The sequence below is a fragment of the Erythrolamprus reginae genome, chromosome 6, assembly GCF_031021105.1.
Source record: "Erythrolamprus reginae isolate rEryReg1 chromosome 6, rEryReg1.hap1, whole genome shotgun sequence".
Taxonomy (NCBI): Eukaryota; Metazoa; Chordata; class Lepidosauria; order Squamata; family Dipsadidae; genus Erythrolamprus; species Erythrolamprus reginae.
The window spans coordinates 60,260,781-60,280,750 of record NC_091955.1 but is presented as its reverse complement, the minus strand read 5'-3'; the positions used below and the strand labels follow the sequence as shown (position 1 = coordinate 60,280,750).

At 37.3% G+C, this 19,970-nt stretch overlaps 1 protein-coding gene across 1 annotated transcript in view; it reads right to left on the bottom strand.

Moving 5' to 3' along the window:
* Positions 1-19,970, bottom strand: part of ANO4 (anoctamin 4) — a 92,121-nt gene that overhangs the window by 1,975 nt on the left and 70,176 nt on the right. Inside the window, exons 21-28 of the mRNA XM_070754788.1 lie at positions 19,411-19,522; positions 18,172-18,229; positions 16,915-17,012; positions 13,735-13,877; positions 12,905-13,057; positions 9,935-10,082; positions 1,336-1,455; positions 845-950 (exon numbers count right to left, since the gene is read on the bottom strand). Coding sequence (XP_070610889.1) covers positions 845-950; positions 1,336-1,455; positions 9,935-10,082; positions 12,905-13,057; positions 13,735-13,877; positions 16,915-17,012; positions 18,172-18,229; positions 19,411-19,522 — 938 coding nt within the window. The remainder of the gene's footprint in view (positions 1-844; positions 951-1,335; positions 1,456-9,934; positions 10,083-12,904; positions 13,058-13,734; positions 13,878-16,914; positions 17,013-18,171; positions 18,230-19,410; positions 19,523-19,970) is intronic.

Genomic DNA, 19,970 nt, shown 5'->3' with positions numbered 1-19,970 from the left:
GTAAAGAAAGTTTTAACAGCAAGTGAGTTTATTAGCATAAAAACACAAACACTTATATATTAATCTTTATTATTATTAGCAATGGGGAAAATACAATTGTTTATATTTCTGTATTTTCTTTTTTAAAAGAATCACTTCATTTCAATTAACATCTTCACATCCCAAAGAGAGCAAGAACAATCTATTCCTTATAGTATTCAAATAGCAATGTTAATTGCTAACTGAACTTACTAGTGTCAATTTATTTAGCTCACTACAATAAAGAAATAGATAGGAGGAAACAATCCAGATACATTTAAGAAATTTGTTTTTTTAAGTTTGAGTACTATTTAAATTGAATTTTAATATGTTTACATTTAGTGAATTATCTGCATCCATGGTACTAAGCCATCCTACATACAAACAATAGCTATTTTGAATTAATAGATCTTATACTGTGAATTTATATGAATAGTGGGGAAAAAAATTCACCAACCTTTCAATAAATATTGAAAGAGAAAGAAATTGAGCACAAGTCACTATTAGGAAACCATAATTTATTATATAGGATCAGCAGGGGTGGGGCTACTCTCGAGGAGGGGGGAGGGGATGCAGTGGGTAGCAAAAATTGAGCTCCACCCCAGAGCACCCAATTTGCACTGAAAGGGGTTGGAAGAAAATGCAGGGCGTCCAGCATAAGCCACGGCCACAGTGTGGTAGTAAAAATTTCCGTAGCTGTTCACTGAGGATCAGCCTACCCAGTGATAATAGTATCAGCATTTTATACCTTGAAATTGCACAACTAAGTGGCAGGTTCAATCATTTTTAAGTTTTACATTTGGAAGGCTGCCAAACTGAAACTTACCTCAAAAACAATAATAAATGCCAACCGTGCGGCTAAGACATGCCAGAACTGTAGTGTGTAACCATAGGGCTCTGGAGAATGAGGGGGATCACGGTAGTCTCTGTACCTGAAAGGACAAGCAAAAACAAAAAAAGAGATAAATTTTGTCTATTAAAGCATTGACTGAATGTATGTATATCAACACTATTATGATATTAAGTCTGTCTTGAAGCCTTTGCCCACGTTTGACACCTGTGCTTTATGTGAGTGTTTCCCAACCTTGGCAACTTGAAGATATTTGGACTTCAACTCCCAGAATTCCCCAGCCAGCGAATGCTGGCTGGGGAATTCTGGGAGTTGAAGTCCAGATATCAAGTTGCCAAGGTTGGGAAACACTGCTTTATGTCAATGTTAATTTTTTTAAAAGATATTTACTGTTTTGACTAAAAATAATGATGGTAGAGCAGAAAAAATGTGATAAACATGCATCATTTTCACACATATTTCTTTACCTGCAATATTTTAAAGATGCATCAGAAAGCTCACTTCCATTTGATGATGGCTCTGAACGGTGTTCAAAATCAGACACCAGAAATAGTGATAAACTTGCATTAACATAGCCAACCATACACCTATAAAGAAAGAATGATTTTACTTAGAAGCTGTTAGCATATAGCATGGAAAAAGAGCATAGAATGTTGAGAGAGAGCTAATTTGCATACTGGCCTGTGGTCAGGCTGTAGCAGTTGGTGGTGTTAATTGCAGTAGCTGGAATTTCTGTGACAGTTGGCAGTGTGAGGACAAAATTTAAAGGCACAGTAATGAAAAGTGCAAATTTTCTCTGAAGATTTATCAAAACGGCTGGGGATATGATACAAAAGCCACTAATCAGCAAACTGAATGAAAAAAATTACAGTTCATGGTGTATAAAAGTGAAGTTATTATTGGAGTCTGAAGATTTATGGTATCTTATTGAGCAAGATCAAGAAGAATGTGAAGGCAGAAGGCAGTACAGTAGAGAAATTGTTGCTGGTTATGAATATAGAAGATTCAATGTTGTTCAGAATTCAAGATATACGAACAGCAAAATTAATTTGGAAAACACTTGAAAATTTATTTGCTAGGCCATCAGTAAGCAAGAAGCTGTTTCTGAGGAGGATGTTGTATTAAATGAAGATGAAACTTGGCACAAGCATGATAAATCACCTAGACAAAATTGAAAAACTGTGTGTGAGCTGAGAAAGAATAATGCACAAATAGATGAAGAGGAACAAGTTGCAGTGATGCTAAGTTCAGTGGAAAATAGCTACTCAACTATAGTCAGTATTCCTGAAAACTTGCCAAATGAACACATAACTGTAGAAAACGTGACAAGTAAATTGATAGAAGAATACAATAAAAGAACTAAAACATCAGCAGGGGGTGACAGTGGAAGCACCATATTAGCTGAGAATAATGTGGATAAAGCATTAAAGATGAAGAAGAAAAGATGCTTCAGATGTGGGTCTGACAAACATCTTATTGGACAATGTTCAGGGAAACAGAGTACCAAGAATATAGAAAACTTCCAAAGCTATAGAAGAGAAGAATCAGGAGTTACTGATGGGGTATAATGTTGAACCCCCGTTGCTATGCCCTGTGAGTAAGCATTGGCTATGAGATCTTGCAATGCTGGGGGCATATTCTGCCATGTGTCTTGTGTATCACGAAACCCTGCAGCAGAAGGCGTGAATGTTGTACCTGGCAACTGCCCATACTGTGATGGTTGGGCCATCTGAGTAGTTGGTGGATAGGAGGGCCAAACTGGTGTCTGTTTAAGTGGCTCAGCTTCGAAGACTGTGGATTGTTGTATAGTCCTCTCAGGGGACCAGTCCCTCTCTGTTGCTGAGCCTACTACCCCTAAATTGATTAAGGGGGAGGCCGGTGGGATAATGGTTCCTGCATTTGTGACAACTGTGGGCAGTAACTGTCTTTGGGTTGCTTCCAATTGCTTTTCTAGTGCTTTTATTATCTTCTCAGCTTCTCTGAGGGAGGAAGTCTGAGAGGATTTGCCTTTTCCCTTCTCTGATTGGGTCTTCTCTTTTGGGGTACTGGGTTTAGGTGTAGCAGACCCATCTACCCCTAGGACGTTTGGCTCTGCCATAATTATCCACCTTTTAACTCACATTTGAAGATTAACTGTAAATTTATTGCTTCACACTCTGTCTCGCTCGAGCAGGCAAAATGACAGGCAAGGGCTTACTGGGCATGCGTGTTGCTAAGGCCCAAGCAGCAACTCATTGGTTAAATAAAACTCCTTAGTTGCCCAAAATGGCGACCGTAACCGTCGCCATGGTGACCCTGGTATCTCCACCCTATTTCAAAATGGTGGCTGTTGTGTCTTGTCCCGGTTTCCATAGCAACCATGACTGGCTGAGCACTGCTCAGGCTTCCTGCCTGATCTGAGGCCCCACTAAATACGAAGTTTCTTCCTTTTTGTTTTTGGAATTAATGCCGTGATCTTCCTTCTCGTGAATGGCCAGCAATCTCCACATGTAGCTGTTGAATGCGACTCGAGTCCTCGCCAGCCAACAGATTGGGTATGTTCCTCAGAGGGGGCGGACCCCTCCGAAGTCAACCGCTCTTTTAAACAACCAGGGAGACTGCGGAGGTCAGCAACCCTTTGGCTCACTCCCTTTTCAGATAAATTCTTTATATAATAGAAGAAGTAACATTATGACTGAATGAGGGTCTATAGGGGGAGGACCTCCGGAGAGTGTCCCCCTTATGCTGCTCTAAAGTAAGTTACTATGAAGACTCTTCTTACCTGTTAATAAGGAGAAAGAACAAAAAAGTTATTTAATACAATAAAATTTCATTTAAGACAACAGAATGCTTAAGAGGAAAAAAACTCTAAGTCCCTTTACTGCGACTGAGTTTTTTTGACTGAGGGGCCAGGGGGTGGTACCTTCCTAATATTTAAATTAAACTCAGTCCCTACCAATCAGACTAGAGAATTACCCACATTGGACTCTCCCTTGCGAGTGCATTGGAGAATAGCCATGCATACGGAATTTATATAGAAAATGAGGATAGGGTAGTAGTGTCTAGGAGTGTAATATTTGAAGAAGACATAGGGAGAGACCATGTGTGGTTGAGAAATAAAAATGAGAAAGAAAATAAAGTTAGAAACCAGTAAGGAAAAAGAAACACAGGAAGTAGCTGAAATTAAAAAGGAGAATAAGGCTAGAGTAATGTTAGTAAAAGAACCACAAAATTGGGAAGAAGTAAACAAAATGCCAAATGAAGAGGCAAGAAGATGGAGAAAGCTTCAGAAAAAATTGATTCATTGGAAAAAAATGGAACTTGCAAATTGGTAAAACTACCAGAAGAAGCCAATTGGTTGCAAATGGGTGTTTAATGCCAAATATAATGGAGAAGGCAACAATGAGGTATAAAGCTAGGCTAGTAGCATTGGAATATAATCAAAAATAAGGGATTGATTATAATGAAATATTTAGTCCCACATGCAGACATTCAACAGTAAGATTATGTATTGCCATAGCAGCAAAGGAAAATAAGGCAGTAAAACACATACAGTAGATATAAAAAATGTATTTCTTTATGGAGATATAGAAGAAGAGATCTACATGTTACAACCTCCTGGTTTTTGTAAGGATAATAGTTTGGTATGTAAGCTGGAAAAATCCATTTATGGACTGAAGCAATCAGTTCGCAACTGGAATAATAAAGTGTTGACAAGAATGGGTTTTACAGCAAGCAAAGCAGATGTTTGTTTATATACCAAAGAAAAGGGGATAAGAGATACTAAAGTAATTGTCTTTGTAAATGATATATAGTGAAGGAATTTATGAAGATTTCATCAAGATGTTAAAGAAGAATTTCGAACTGGTCGAGTTAGGAAATGTTTCTCATTACTTAGGGATGGTAATAGAAAAAAACAGATAAAGGATATTTTATATCACAGGAAAATAAGATAAAATAATTGTTGCAAGAATGCAATATGGAAGAGGCAAATATATCAAATGCGCCTATGTCAACTGAATATACAAATCACATAGATAAGAGTGAATTTTTTTGCAGCAAGATTTGTATAGAAACACCATAGGGAAACTAATGTATTTGGCTGGAGTTTCAAGACCTGATATTAGTGCTAGTGTTGGTATTCTTAGCAGGCATGTAACTAGACCAACAGAGCATAACTGGAATATTGCTAAGAAACTATGTAAATATTTAAAAGGAACAATGGACCATAAATTGATAATTGAGCCAAATGACGATGAATTGAAAATATGGGCTGATGCTTCATTTGCTCAAGACATATCGGATAGAAAATAACAGGAATAGTTGTGCAATATGGAAAATGTACAATTGATTGGATATCTCGAAAACAAACTTTGGTAAGTATCAGCACAATGGAAGCTGAATGTATAGCATTGTCAGAGGCTTGTAATCATTCAATATGGATTAAACAGTTATTGAAAGATGCAGGTGTAAATGCAAGTTAAATAGTGAAAATATATGAAGATAACCAAGCTTGTTTAAAAAGAATCACAACAGAAAAGGTTAAGAATAGAACTAAGCATATTGATATTCGCTATTTTCATGTAAAAGATATGGTGTTTAAGAAAGAAATTGTCTTAGAATATGTGCCAACAGAAAATACGCTAGCTGATATATTTACAAACCCATTATCAAATGACAGACATAGAAACTTGATGGATTTACTAGCAGTAAAGAAAATGTAAATAAATAATGTTTTTTCCATGCAAATGAAATAAGAAATGAATTTATATTGTTTTAGTTTGAAAAAACAAACAAATGTAAATTATTTCAGCCGGGGTATGTTAGCATATAGCATGGAAAAAGGGGGTGGAATGTAGAGAGAGAGTTAATTTGCATACTGGGCTGTGGTCAGTTTTGGCAGTTGGAAGATAGAATTCTTAGGGATTAGTATGCTGACTGTTGGTGAATCTGCATCATGCAGAGCAGATGTATAGAGACATATAGTTATACTGTCAAGTTGTTTATTTGTGTAAATTTGAAACCAGTTCAATGAGAAGAAAAAATAAAAGCATAAGATTTATATTGGAGTTATTGTATTTGTACCCCAATATATATTGAAACATGGATCTGCTATGAAGAGTCTCTGCTGTATGAAGCGAAGATCACTTAAAACCATAAATCACGTAGAAATCCAACAGAAGTCAGCCTTCTTACACCAGATTCTGTAATAAGTACTCACAAAAAAATCAGGTCCATATTGTTTAAATCATTGAACATCCTAGGAAGAACTGTTGGATTTAATTCTGGATTGACAAAAATAATGCAGAAATTATCTGCCAAGCTTCTAATAATTTACAATTGGGAAAATAAGAGTAAACATCTCTCCTAAAGCATTAGCCTGATTATTTGTATATTGAAATAAGAATATACCGAGGATTTTATTATCTAGAAAAAATACAAAACTATTCAGTTTTTTTAAGGCCTTAGAAACATAGAAACATAGAAGTCTGACGGGAGAAAAAGACCACCTGGTCCATCTAGTCTGCCCTTATACTATTTTCTGTATTTTATCTTAGGATGTATATATGTTTATCCCAGGCATGTTTAAATTCAGTTACTGTGGATTTATCTACCATGTCTGCTGGAAGTTTGTTCCAAGGATCTACTACTACTCTTTCAGTAAAATAATATTTTCTCATGTTGCTTTTGATCTTTCCCCCAACTAACTTCAGATTGTGTCCCCTTGTTCTTGTGTTCACTTTCCTATTAAAAACACTTAGGGGGTTTTTTGTTTCATAATTTCAAGAAATAAACACTGATTCTCAATTAAAATATTTCTTCTGCAATCACATGTTATATACAATTATTTTAAAATAAATCCCAGTAAGTGAATATACTTGGTTTTGGTCACTGACCAATTTTTAGTTAATTTGTTTTTAATCCTGAGTCAAAGGGCTATAAGGAAAATATACTTTTTTTCACATTTTCAGTTGGAATGAAGAATAAACTTAACAAAATTAAAATTAGAAAATATTCACTGGGCTCAAGAGAATCTTAATAAAGTTAACTTTAGTACAGATTTCAGTTGAAATGAGTGGGATGTAGTGAATAGGATACACAAAATGAAGTACAGTGATCCCCCGATTATCGCAAGGATTCCGTTCCAAGACCCCTCGCAATAATCGATATTTCGGGATGTAGTGGTGCGGAAGTAAAAACACCATCTGCGCATGCGCGCCCCTTTTTCCATGGCCGCACATGCGCAGATGGTGGAGTTTGCGTGTGGGCGGCGGGGAAGACCCGGGGAAGACCCAGGGAAGGTTCCTTCGGCCGCCCAACATCTGATCTGCTCCGCAGCGCGGCAGCAGCGAGGAGACGAAGATGGGGTTTCCCCGTTGCCCAGGCAACGGGGAAACCCCATCTTCGGCTCCTCGCTGCTGCCGCGCTGCGGAGCAGATCAGCTGTTGGGCGGCCGAAGGAACCTTCCCTGGGTCTTCCCGCCGCCCAGGCAAAGGGGAAACCCCAAGATCGCTTGCCGCTTGCCGCTTGCCCATCACCCGCTCGCCCGGCCGCTCACTTGCCGCTTGCCCGTTCGCCCGCCCGCCCGGCTGCTCGCTTGCCGCTCGAGAGCAAGAGGGGGAGAGATAGAGAAAGAGAGAGAAGGAAAGAAAGAGATGAGAGAGTGTGAGAGAGGAAGAAGCAAGATAGAGAAAGAGAGAGAGAAAGAAAGATGAGAAAGGAAGGGAGTGACGTCATCGGGTGTGTAAAAATCGCGATATAGCGTTTCGCAATGATCGGGATCGCGAAACTCGGGGGATCACTGTATATTGATCCAACATAGTAATATTGTAAATGTTACTATATTCTTCCTAAATAATACTTTTCATTTTCAAACTATTATAATAGATCTTAGTTAAATATTTATCTGTCAATATGCTAAATATATACTTCTCTCATGCTGATGTTTTTGTATTTTCAACTTCAATTGGCTCAACACAGATATGAATTTTTAAAACTTCAAATCAGTTTACTAATCCTAGGGAAAAAAATAACATATAACAATGAAATGTCATTAAAGACAAATGATGATATTGTAGAATTGCCTTGTCTTAGAATTACCTTCATTTGTCCTCAGATATAGAATATGATCACATCATTAGCTACATAAGACATCATTATTTCCAAGATTTAAAGAACAAAATTGCCACTCCTAGTAAAGCCCCTTTCTGAACGGAAACGGGAAACAAACAACTCAAGCTCAGGAGAGCCCATCATAGGAAGAGGGGCAGCTTTGAAAAAGCCCCCGGAAACAGCAGTCGGCAATCTTTTCTAGTGATTGGTTTACAGCTACAATTGGAACGGAGTTTAAGCACTTTCTACTGGTCACTTATGCTGGATTAAATGAATAACTTTATTGACTTTCTTATAAAATGTGTTGTTTAATCTGTCACAAAGGTGTTGGATGAAGGTGGTGCCGTGGATATTTCCTATCTGGACTTCAGCAAAGCCTTTGATATGGTTCCACATAAAGAGCTGATAGATAAATTAGTGACTTAATCCCTGGATAGTTCAGTGGATTTGCAGCTGGCTGAAGCGTAGACATCAGAGAGTTATTGTTAATGGTGAGTATTCTGAGCAGAGACAGGTTACAAGCGGTGTGCCACAACGGTATGTTCTGGGTCCTATTCTTTTTAATATGTTTGTGAGTGACATAGGAGAAGGTTTGGTAGGGAAGGTTTGCCTATTTGCCGATGACTCTAAAGTGTGCAAAAGGGTTGATATTCCTGGAGGCGTCTGTAATATGGTAAAGGATTTAGCTTTAGTAGATAAATAGTCAAAGCAATGGAAACTGCAGTTTAATGTTTCCAAATGTAAAATAATGCACTTGGGGAAAAGGAATCCTCAATCTGAGTATTGTATTGGCAGTTCTGTGTTAGCAAAAACTTCAGAAGAGAAGGATTTAGGGGTAGTGATTTCTGACAGTCTAAAAATGGGTGAGCAGTGTGGTCGGGCGGTAGGAAAAGCAAGTAGGATGCTTGACTGCATAGCTAGAGGTATAACAAGCAGGAAGAGGGAGATTGTGATCCTGCTATATAAAGCGCTGGTGAGACCACATTTGGAATACTGTGTTCAGTTCTGAAGACCTCACCTACAAAAAGATATTGACAAAATTGAACAGGTCCAAAGACGGGCTACAAGAATGGTGGAAGGTCTTAAGCATAAAACGTATCAGGAAAGACTTAATAAACTCAATGTGTATAGTCTGGAGGACAGAAAACAAAGGGGGGATGTGATTGAAACATTTAAATATGTTAAAGGGTTAAATAAGGTTCAAGAGGGAAGTGTTTTTAATAGGAAAGTGAACACAAGAACAAGGGGACACAATCTGAAGTTAGTTGGGGGAAAGATCAAAAGCAACATGAGAAAATATTATTTTACTGAAAGAGTAGTAGACCCTTGGAACAAACTTCCAGCAGACATGGTTGGGTAAATCCACAGTAACTGAATTTAAACCTGCCTGGGATAAACATATATCCATTGTAAGATAAAATACAGGAAATAGTATAAGGGCAGACTAGATGGACCATGAAATCTTTTTCTGCCGTCAGTCTTCTATGTTTCTATTTGGTTAATGAAACAAATGCTGCCTAGCTTATTCTGATTCAGACGTAGATATGCCATTTATGGTTTATTTATTTATTTATTTATTTTATTACTTAGATTTGTATGCCGCCCCTCTCCGAAGACTCGGGGCGGTTGTTGAAAAACCTATATATTAGTTATTGGCATCAGAATACTTGTTCTTTCTATAAAGCTTTGAAGTCTGCTTTCCCCATAAATAGCTAATATAAGCTGGTTGCATTTGGTGATTTAGTGACCTTCAAATTATTTTTATTATTTTTGCAGTAGAGTCAAACAGTAGAATAATTTGGATGCAAAGAAGAAGCTTAACAATTATATTTCTCTGTAAATATCTCATTAAAAAGTTCATAGTCCTACTTATGGAAAACTGAATGAAGTCTTATACATGTTGCTATGAAGTTTTAAAACTGAAACTGCAAAAGAGATTCAGATTATTTTGTAGCACATTTCTTAAAAAATTACTTTTGTCCGGCCTCTCCTTGACCTGCACATGGTCCATATTTGTAAGCATAAACAAGCCGTGGGATGAAATCTGAAGTCACAGCAATAACAAACGCATTTGTGATGACAGAAAGAATTCCAATGCCTTCAAGAATTCCATACCAGATTCCTAAGAAAAGAAGAGGCATGTTAGTTTCAGTTTCTGAAATCATTAGCTAAATTGTAGCATTTATGCACTACTTTAATCAACGTTATTTATGGCCCAGTTCTAGATAGCTCTACCATACCTACAGCTACAAAATGTCAATACCAAAGATTTCCCCATTAGATAAATTAAAAAATTAGAATCTGGTAGTACCCATTGATAAATTTTATAAATACGTTTTTGAAATGTGCTAATTGGAAAAGGTGCTCCCAGACTCTTATTAAAATTTGCTACCATACACAAAGTTGGTTATTCTCCTATGGTGTCTACAAATGTATTAAAACTAAAATATTACCACCCAGAGTGTGACATTTACAACTCAATAAATCTGGAAAGCACCAAAGGAAATCTGATTTACGGGATCCACCTTGGTATATCATGATATTCTAACACTGGACTATAATTATTATCTATAATGATGGTAGCACAACTCTTCTATTTAAGACGCTTGAAACACAAAATGTGTTTTGTGAAATGGACATGTATATATTGTTTCGGAATTTCTGGAATTGCTATGGCTCAGCACAACTGAAACACAATATTCTGGTTGTTTTGGGTTTCAACCAAGATAAAATCTGGGTAAGTGTTTTTCTTTGTCCTTCCCATAGGCTGTGCATTAATTTGCCTCCTGATCTTTACAGTGCCTTCTTTTCCTTTCTTTATAACAAAGTTTGAAGGACATTGATAGCAGCTAGGGGGAAGCAGAGAGGGAAGAGTCTTTGAAAAGTTGAGAGCAGGGCCGCTGATAGGGCGGTACTACTGGTAGTGGCATCAGGGGCCCGGCCAAATTGACAAATAGGAGGGGCCCGGATGGTTTTGCCGGCCCCCTGGCGCCCGCAGTAATTTGTGCCCGGTGAGCAGCGCCGACGCCGAGCTCCAGCTCCTCGCTCACACAGGCGCAGTATTGGCCCTCTCTTGAAGCACTCGGCGAAGGTAGGAGCCCCTTCGGGGTGGCGGTGTTGGGGAACGAGGCCTGGGCGGCTGGGGCGTTCCCTGTAGCTGTAGGCTGTGCACGCCTTAGCCAGCGCACCCCAAAATGCCCCCCCGGCCCCGCACACCATTTTCCAAGGGCACGCACGCCGCGGCCACCCCCAGCCCCCCGCGCCTCTAGCCCCCTCGCGCCCCTGGCTACTCACACTGCCCCCCGCATGATCCACCCGCCCACCCGATCCACCTCTCTTTCTCCTCCGCCGGCCAAGGTTTTTCTTGCCAAAAAAAAAAAGCAAGATAGAGAAAGAGAAAGAAAGAGAGAGATGAGAGGAACGAAAAAAGAGAGAAGAGTGGAAGGAAGAGAGAGAGAGAAATGAAAGAATAAAGGGGAGAAAAAAGAGAAATGAGAAAATGATTGAGGCAGAGAATGACAGGAAAGAGAGAGGTGACTCTTGATTTAAAGCATATGGTAAAAGCACTTAAATAATAACAGAAACCCCCCCCCCCAGCCCTCACCTGTTTTTATTAATAGTTTTGCTGGTTGTTTTAGTTTTAATAGTAATGGATTTTGGCTTTTTAATTATTAATTTCTTTTAATAAAAAAGAAGGGATATATATTAATTTCTTTTAATAAAAAAGATATATATATATATCTCCCTTCTTTTTTATTGCATTTCCTATTGGTGAAGTTGCTTCTTGTACTACCTTCAGGTGGCATGGAGAATAAATAAATGCCATCTGCTCTGTGGCAGCCCTTTAAAGATTGGGAAACTACTATTATATTCCCCCTCAGTTTTCTATTTGTTGAGCTAAACATACTCGTTCTCTTAGCCCTTGTTCATAGGATTTAGCCTCTAGGCCAGGGGTGTCAAACTCAATTTCATTGAGGGCCACATCAGGGCTGTGTTTGACCTCAGAGGGCCGGGGGAGGGCTTGCCCAGGGTGTGTGGCCATGGTGGGCATGGCACGGGATTTGGGGGCAGTAGTTTTAAAATGGCGGGGGGGGGGGGGTTGCAGACACTTAGGCTGTATGGGGCCCCAAAATTCCTGATGGCGGCCCTGGTTGAGAGACAGGCAAGCTAATAAAATGTGACATTGAGGGAATTAAATTAATGAATTTAAGATTGGTTCAACCAATCTTCTAACCTTTCCAACATCTTTCTTTCGCCACCCCCACTTTTACACCACTGTATCCCCATTTGGCTCCTCACCCTCCCAGTTTCTGCCTAGTATAGATTATCTATTCCAGACATGGACTAAATACTTTATTTTGGTTTGGATAGTAATAACTGGAAACTACTCTTGTTTTTTTGCCTCAAACATTTTTCACATCATTACAATTCAATGCTACAAGTAAGGGAGAATTGGAAAAGGCCAGGTCCAAGATAGCAAGCTTATTAAAAATGGTCTCTTGAAAGCATGAAATAGTTTGTGGTTTTAGCTACCTGATACTTTATTGGCTATCTGTTACGTTATTTACCATCTGATACTGCTTTTTCATTTTTTATTTCCTAATGTGAAAATGGGTGACTAAAATTGTCTCAGAAATAAGTCATTCTGTGACCACGATTTCTGGAAGGATATATGTATGTTTGAATAGTCTATATTGTTAAAGAAAGGATTTGTACCAGTAATGAGCTGGCACATTTGGGTTATGATTCTACTTATTATCCCAGTAGCCACTAGCAGTTGATCTTGGCTGATCTTGAAACAAAGCTAAGTAAGATTGGACCCTGTCATTTCTTGGATGAAACAGGATCTGAAAAACATCCCAAAAGAAGACTAGATGATCTTAGATTACCAATTTAAACTTCAATCTGCACCAACACTTTACACCCATTAAAGAGTCCGTTTACCAATATCTTTTGCTTTGGAAGCTAATGGCCGTCTCCACTGGGTGACAAATTTATATGCATCAAGGCGTATTTCAATGATATTGTTCAATAAAGCCAGAAGTGGAGCAAGTGGAAAAGCTGCTACAAATATGGTTGTGAATCCAAACTGGAGGACTGAGAAGGAAAGTGAGAAGAAATGTCATATTTAGGCAGGTATATTTTATGCATATTGTGTATGATCAAAGACCAGTAAAAGTGTACGCTAAAAACTAAATTCAGAATAAGGGATGAATACAAAGCTCATGATTTCTATATAGAAATAAACATTTATTTTGCAACCCATAACATTAAATACTAATGAGGACAGATTCATAAGAGTAGATATTCTTTCTGTACAGATTGGAATCATCTAGACCAGCGGTAGGCAAAGTTGGCTCTTTATGATATGTAGACTTCAACTCCCAGAATTCCTGAGCTAGCATGTTTGGCTCAGGAATTCTGGGTGTTGAAGTCCACAACTCATAGAAAACCCAACTTTGCCTATCCCTGATCTAGAGAGTCTACCCCTACAGATTTTCAGACTACATTGCTGCTTAAAAGGGTAAAGTACAAATCAAAATATACAGTGTTTTATCATCTCAAAAATAAAATCAGTTTCTTCTTTCAGAATCCCCATTTTATCAATGCTAATGCTATAGTTTGAAAGGCTAAGAGGCATAGTATTTACTCTTAGAGGCATGGAAGCAAGTGTTCTGGAATTTTTTATTTAAAAAAACCAACACATTATATCAGATCATGGGTACTATATAATCAACACCAGAATCGGGCAACAAAGAAAGAATTGTTCATACTCATTTCGAGGTATTCATCAAAGAGTCCATAGGCATTCAAAGGCAGCAAGTTATAGTCTTTTTCCCATTGTGGTAAAGTTGGCTGTTGCTGTGAACCATACACCTGTCGCAGTCTTCGTCTGTTCCACCAGTTTTGAATTATCCTGGATATGTGAATATTATTTTTAGATATTAGAAACAGAGAAACAGAAAAGATTGACAGCAGAAAAAGACCTCATGGTCCATCTAATCTGCTCTTATACTATTTCCTGAATATTGTTCAGATCGCTTAAATTTCAGATTTTTATTTTTGCCACATATTTGGTTTTTTAAATAAAACTACTCATTTTCTCAAAAAATCTCAATAAAAATAGTCACAAAACAGAAATACTGTATAATTAAAACAAGCATCTTAAAGTATAAAATAAAAATTAGAATAACCAATGTACTAATTTGATTGCCAAAAATGCAAAGTTCCAATGTGGTGGACCTAGCTGTGAATGTCTAAAGCTGAACCTTTTCTCAGCAAGATGACACTTTGGCCCTTAGCTCCCATTGAAAATACTGGTGAGATGCTGAAAATTCCTCTGGATGGAATAAGAACATATCCTTGCTATGGGCATATAGTTTGAGAGAGTTCTATCATTGATGGAACTTCATCAAAATGAGTATTGTTGAAGACTTGGAGGACCCAGATGAAGACATCCCACTTGACCAATAAAGAATTCCATTCTATTCTATTCTAACCAGCAAGAAATAAGAAAAAATGATGAGGGTCATAGACACGGATTTTCCAAAAACATTAATTATGTAATAAGATACATAATCTGGAACATAAGCGGTGCCAACTCTCCTAAAAAAAGGGCAAAAAAGGTTATTTCATCACATTAAAGTAAAGGTTATAATGTGTCTTCAGGAAACATATATTAGAAAAAAGATGTAAAATATTTAATTTATAAAAATTTAGATGAATTTAGCTCAGCAGAATAAAATATGGCAGTGTTCTATATATCAACCCCCCCAATAAAGCCATAATTAATAACAAATATTTAGGATGGTAAATATGTAAGGGTAAAAAGATGCCCCCAAAACCCTTTGTGCTGAGAATTTATGCACTGAACAATAGAAATACTTTCTACAAACATATGATGGACCTAGTGTTAAGTCTACCATACGAAAATTGGTGTCCTAATAGGAAAATTGCCAAAGTGCTTCTCGTAGAAAATTTAACATTAGTCAATGTTTACAGATTTAAAAACCGGCAATTCTAGAGAATACACCTTTTTTCACCAATCATTTTCAAAATAGACATGATAAGAATTTCAAAAGAATTAGTTATTCTGGCCTCAAAGGCTTTCTTTGATAACAATTCAGTTGAATTGACTTTAAGAAAGAAATCAGCAAACTTTACATGGACACTTACTGAAACTTTATTACAGAAAGGGTGAATAGTAAAGGTATGAAAGAGAAGTTAACCTTGCTGTTCTGTCCGAGAAAACTCCCTAATCTTATGTTCCCGGGTCTATTCGACCCGGACTGCAAATTGATCATTTTAGGTACTTATATTTGGTCTTTTTGAAAGCTTTTTTTCACCTGGAAACAAGTTTGAACATTTCTGCACACAATGGAATGAAAATTGAACTGAAAAAAATAATCCTTATTGGTTTATTTTGCACATAAATGTGCCTCCCCCCCCCATGTTTGTGATTTTTTTTTAGGTTTATTGATAATTTTGCCTGCAAAATGCATTCTATTTTACTAAAGTTGGTGTGGGATTGGTAGCTTGAAAAATATTGTTTTGATGATCAGCAATGTTAAATTGAGTAAATGAATGCATAAGATATTAAAAATATTTTGGATTTGAAGCCTGCGTAAATATAGTGAAAATGTTTGCAAGCAGCCAAGGGGGGGGGGAGCTTATTTATGATTGTAAACAACCAATAAGAAACATTTCTTTCAGTTCATTTATATTTTTCTTATATTCAGAAATGTTCAAACTACCAATCCCACATCAACTTTAGTAAAATTGAACACATTTTGCAAGCAAAACTATCCATAAATTGAAAAATGTTTCACAAAAACGGGGGGGGGGGGGGACGCATTCTATCAGCAAAATAAACCAATAAGAATAACTTTTTTCATTTCCATTTTCATATCATTGTGTGCAGAAATGTTCAGACTACTTTCCGAGTGAAAAAAGTATTCAAATTGACCAAACATAAGCACTTCAAATGAAGAGTTTTCGGTCCAGGTCAGGGTGACCCGGGAACACAACAAGTGTGACTTTTTGTTTTTCAGCAAGAAAGAAACCCCCCACCCCCCAAAAAAAATTCTCATAGAGATAATCCCTGAAATGATGAAAAGTCATGAAATTTCAAGTTTCAGAAACGCAAGGAAAATTTTTGCAGCATTAACAGACTTGTTTGACCAAACTCAAACAAAGCTTTAGACAAAAAGAGTATGGGATGCAAGCAAACTGAAAAAGAAAGCCCGGGAAAAATCTGAGAGATCTTACAAGAAATTAAAAGTAAAGAAGAATTAAGGAAATCACCTACAAAGCTAAACATTCTAAACCAAACTTATTATTTATGTGCTTAGATAATTAGAGGATAAATTGAACATCCTTAAACAAAATAACTTTGAACATGCAAATAAACCAAGAAAGTGTTTGGCCTACATATTAAGGAATGAAAAAGAGAAGATGATTTTGAAACTTCAGGATGACACAGTACAACAAATAATTTGGCAATGCAGAAACCTTTGATTATTACTATTCCAATTTATATAGAACAGGTGTCCCCAGCCCCAGGGTCATGACCCACTATTGGGCCGTAGCCTATTTGCAACTCGACCACACAAATGGTGGGCTGGCGCACACACAACTCAATGAGCACAAGTGGCAGGCTGGACTGCAGGTACGAGTCAAGCTGCATGTGCATCTGCGTTGGCCTCTCGCATGAGTCGACCTACAAACATGCCAGCCCACTGCTTGCACAGCCCTGTTCCCCTCTCCCCCACCAGCTGGGCCACCAAGCTCCAAAGGTTGGGGACCCCGGGTATAAAGGATCTGACATCTCTTCACAATAAATAAAATGTTATCTCCAAAAGCAGAATGAATAGGTTACATTGCCCAGGAGGTATTCTGTACATGTTACAATATGCAGGCATTAATATGTATATTTTTTTAAAGCACATACGTACGGATAGCCTAATTCCATGAAGTTGTTCCAAGTCTGCTTTAGCACCATTATAATACCCATCTGCATACAGAGATCAATAAGGCATCCACTAGGGTGACACTGCAAAAGGAGCAAGCAGCAAGGGAACAAAGAGAAGTTTAAGCCATGCTGACTGGCAATTATTGGAAGGAAACATCAGCATTCATACTGGGGAATACTTGCAATACACATTTCACAGAACTCAGCCTTGTATGCATCCTTATTGCATCATTATTGTGTACATCTTTCAAACACTTTCTTGCACTTTGCTGTTTAAAATTGCAGCAGGGTATTTATGGAGGAAGAATTTACATACTGTAGTTTAAATTTGTTCATAAGTGCTTATGCTATGTTGGGCAATTCATAAACTATAAAGGGTTTTTTTGAGCCAGAGACTAGGATGTGAGCTTTGGTCCCTGGAAATACTAGTTTTAGGTGATGTCCTGCATTGGCATTAATAACAGAAGCTACAAGGTTTGAAATGGGAAATCAAGGATACCAGTTTTTATCTGTATGACTGACTGGCTGTAAAGTTAGAAAAATCTTCCCAGACCTATTAATGATTAGCTGTGCATTTTTACTTGCTAGGAAAATGATTTGTGCAGAACGGGCATTGAGATCTACAGACTGGTCAGTCTGGGAGTGATCAAAACCTAAGCTTTACTGACATCTGCCTACTGCCATTGACAATACAAATCTAGACAAAGCTTCTTGTTGCTTGTATCCTAAGATTTTTATTAATATTGATTGTTTCTTCATTGCTTGTTTGAGCCCTATGACAATCATTAAGTGCTGTACCACATGATTCTTGACAAATGTATCTTTTTTTTAATATACACTTAGAGCATATGCACCAAGACAAATTCCATGTGTGTCCAATCACACTTGGCCAATAAAATTCTATTCTATTCTATTCTTCAATAGTACCAGTCAGTCAAATGGAGTTAAACTGGACTATTTTCTGAATAAGTGTATACAGTAATTGGATTTAAACTGCAGTGCATCCTTTTACTGCCATTCCATATGCATTTATATAGGAGTAGGCCCCATTAACTCAATAGCAATTACTTCCAATAAATTGCACTGTTAATTACATCATACATTATTTTTAGTACATTATATTTAGATGCTATAAATCATGATATATTTCCTGATTCTTCTGCATAACCTATTTCAACCCTAATAATGTATGTGTTGAAACTTTGCACAATATACTTCAATATTAATATAAATGACTTACTTCTTCTAGTCTCCATCTGTTTATCAGCCTGAGGTAGGCACCTGGGTGACCTGTAAACCTTCAATATATGAGAGGTCATCATCTCTTTGCAGGTAAGTTTTTGATCAAAACAATAGGAATGTAAGAGAAGATCAAAGACGAGAGGCACAATTGTATTTTACCATGGAAGAGGGCATTCGTTTGCATTAATGTTAGTTTTTGAATGTACAATGTACCAATTGTTTTTTAAAAATATTTTTGCAGTTTATGTAAGAATCTAGGGCTGCAGTGGCTCACTGAGCTTGTTGATCAGTTTGGCAGTTCGAATCCCTAGGGCAGAGTAATGGAGTGAGCTCCTGTTACTTGTCCCAGCCTGTCCCATTACAAGAAAGTAATTAAGAAATATGTGGTAAGTTTAGAACAAATAGTGTCAAGAATGAATAGATGCTTAATGAATGTGAACTGAATACTGAAAAATGGGTGATATTGTGGAATGCAAAAATGGTATATGATTTATTTATTCATTAAATTTACATGCTGTTCATCTCACTGTTGAACAACTCTAGGCAGATATGATGGATGTAAAACATGCATGGGAATAATTGAAATGTTTAATTAACGACTGAACAAAGAATAAGATTATATTCGATAAGATAATAATAAGGACCCAGTTTATAGGAAGCAATATGCTGACTCTGTAAACTGCTTAGAGAGGGTTGTAAAAGCACTATGAAGTGGTATACATAAGTCTAAGTGCTATTGCTAGATTTCCTTGTTTAACATTTTTATGGATCCAGTACAAGATAAGTTTGTTGAAAGACCTTGGTTTTATATAGAGAATGAATTATTAAATCACACAAAGAAGATTGAATGGATTAATAGTAAGAAGAAGACAAGGTGGTTTTGCGTGGAACTACAGTAAGCTGTGAAATGTAAATAACAAAAGGCAATGTATGATTTAATGTATTTTATTGTTGTTAGTTGTGAAGTCATGTTATTACAGCTTTTCTGCACTTGCTGTAACATTGCTTAATCACAAGGGAATAGCATGTTCTTATGTAAGTGGTATTACAGATAAAATTACAGAACGTATTAGACAATGTGACCCCCTAAAAGTGCCTTTAGGCATCACATGTTGTAAATCTATGTTTAGGAACTTTCGGGGGACATACTATATTCTACTATTAAAGCATACTTAGCATTAATTCAAAACAAACAACAATTTTACAAAGAAGCAGATATCATATTAATTAATCTTACCTTCCAAGGAAAAATGCTATATAAAAGGTAGAACTGTTCAGATTAACAAACTGAAAAAGAAACATTTTCAAAGTGAAGCTGTTTTCCCACTCAGATTCAGTACGAGGCTGCTCTGCAATTAAAAAAAAGGTATAAAAAAGAAGAAAGTATAATCTTTATTGAAATTTCAATGCTGGATTTGGGGAAATTGCATGCACCTTACAAGTCTAGAAATGTCCCAATAAATTTAGTTTCAGATCTTGCTTATAATGCAGCCTATATTCAGGAAAAGTCCTAGTTTTTGAAACAGTACTTCTCAACCTTGGCAAGGTTAAGATGTCTTCAACTTCCAGAATTCTCCAGCCAGAAAGACTGGCCGAGGAATTCTTAGTATTGAACTGACACCTCTTAATATTGCCATGATTGAGAAACACTGCAGGATAAGTAATATACATAGTGTAGGCAGACAGTGTCCACCGGTAGGAACTCACAGGCTCTGCCTGTTCTCTATAGAAAAAGCATCTTACTTTCAGTGGGAGATGCCTGTAATTGAACAGGCAGAGATTTGGACCTGGAACCAT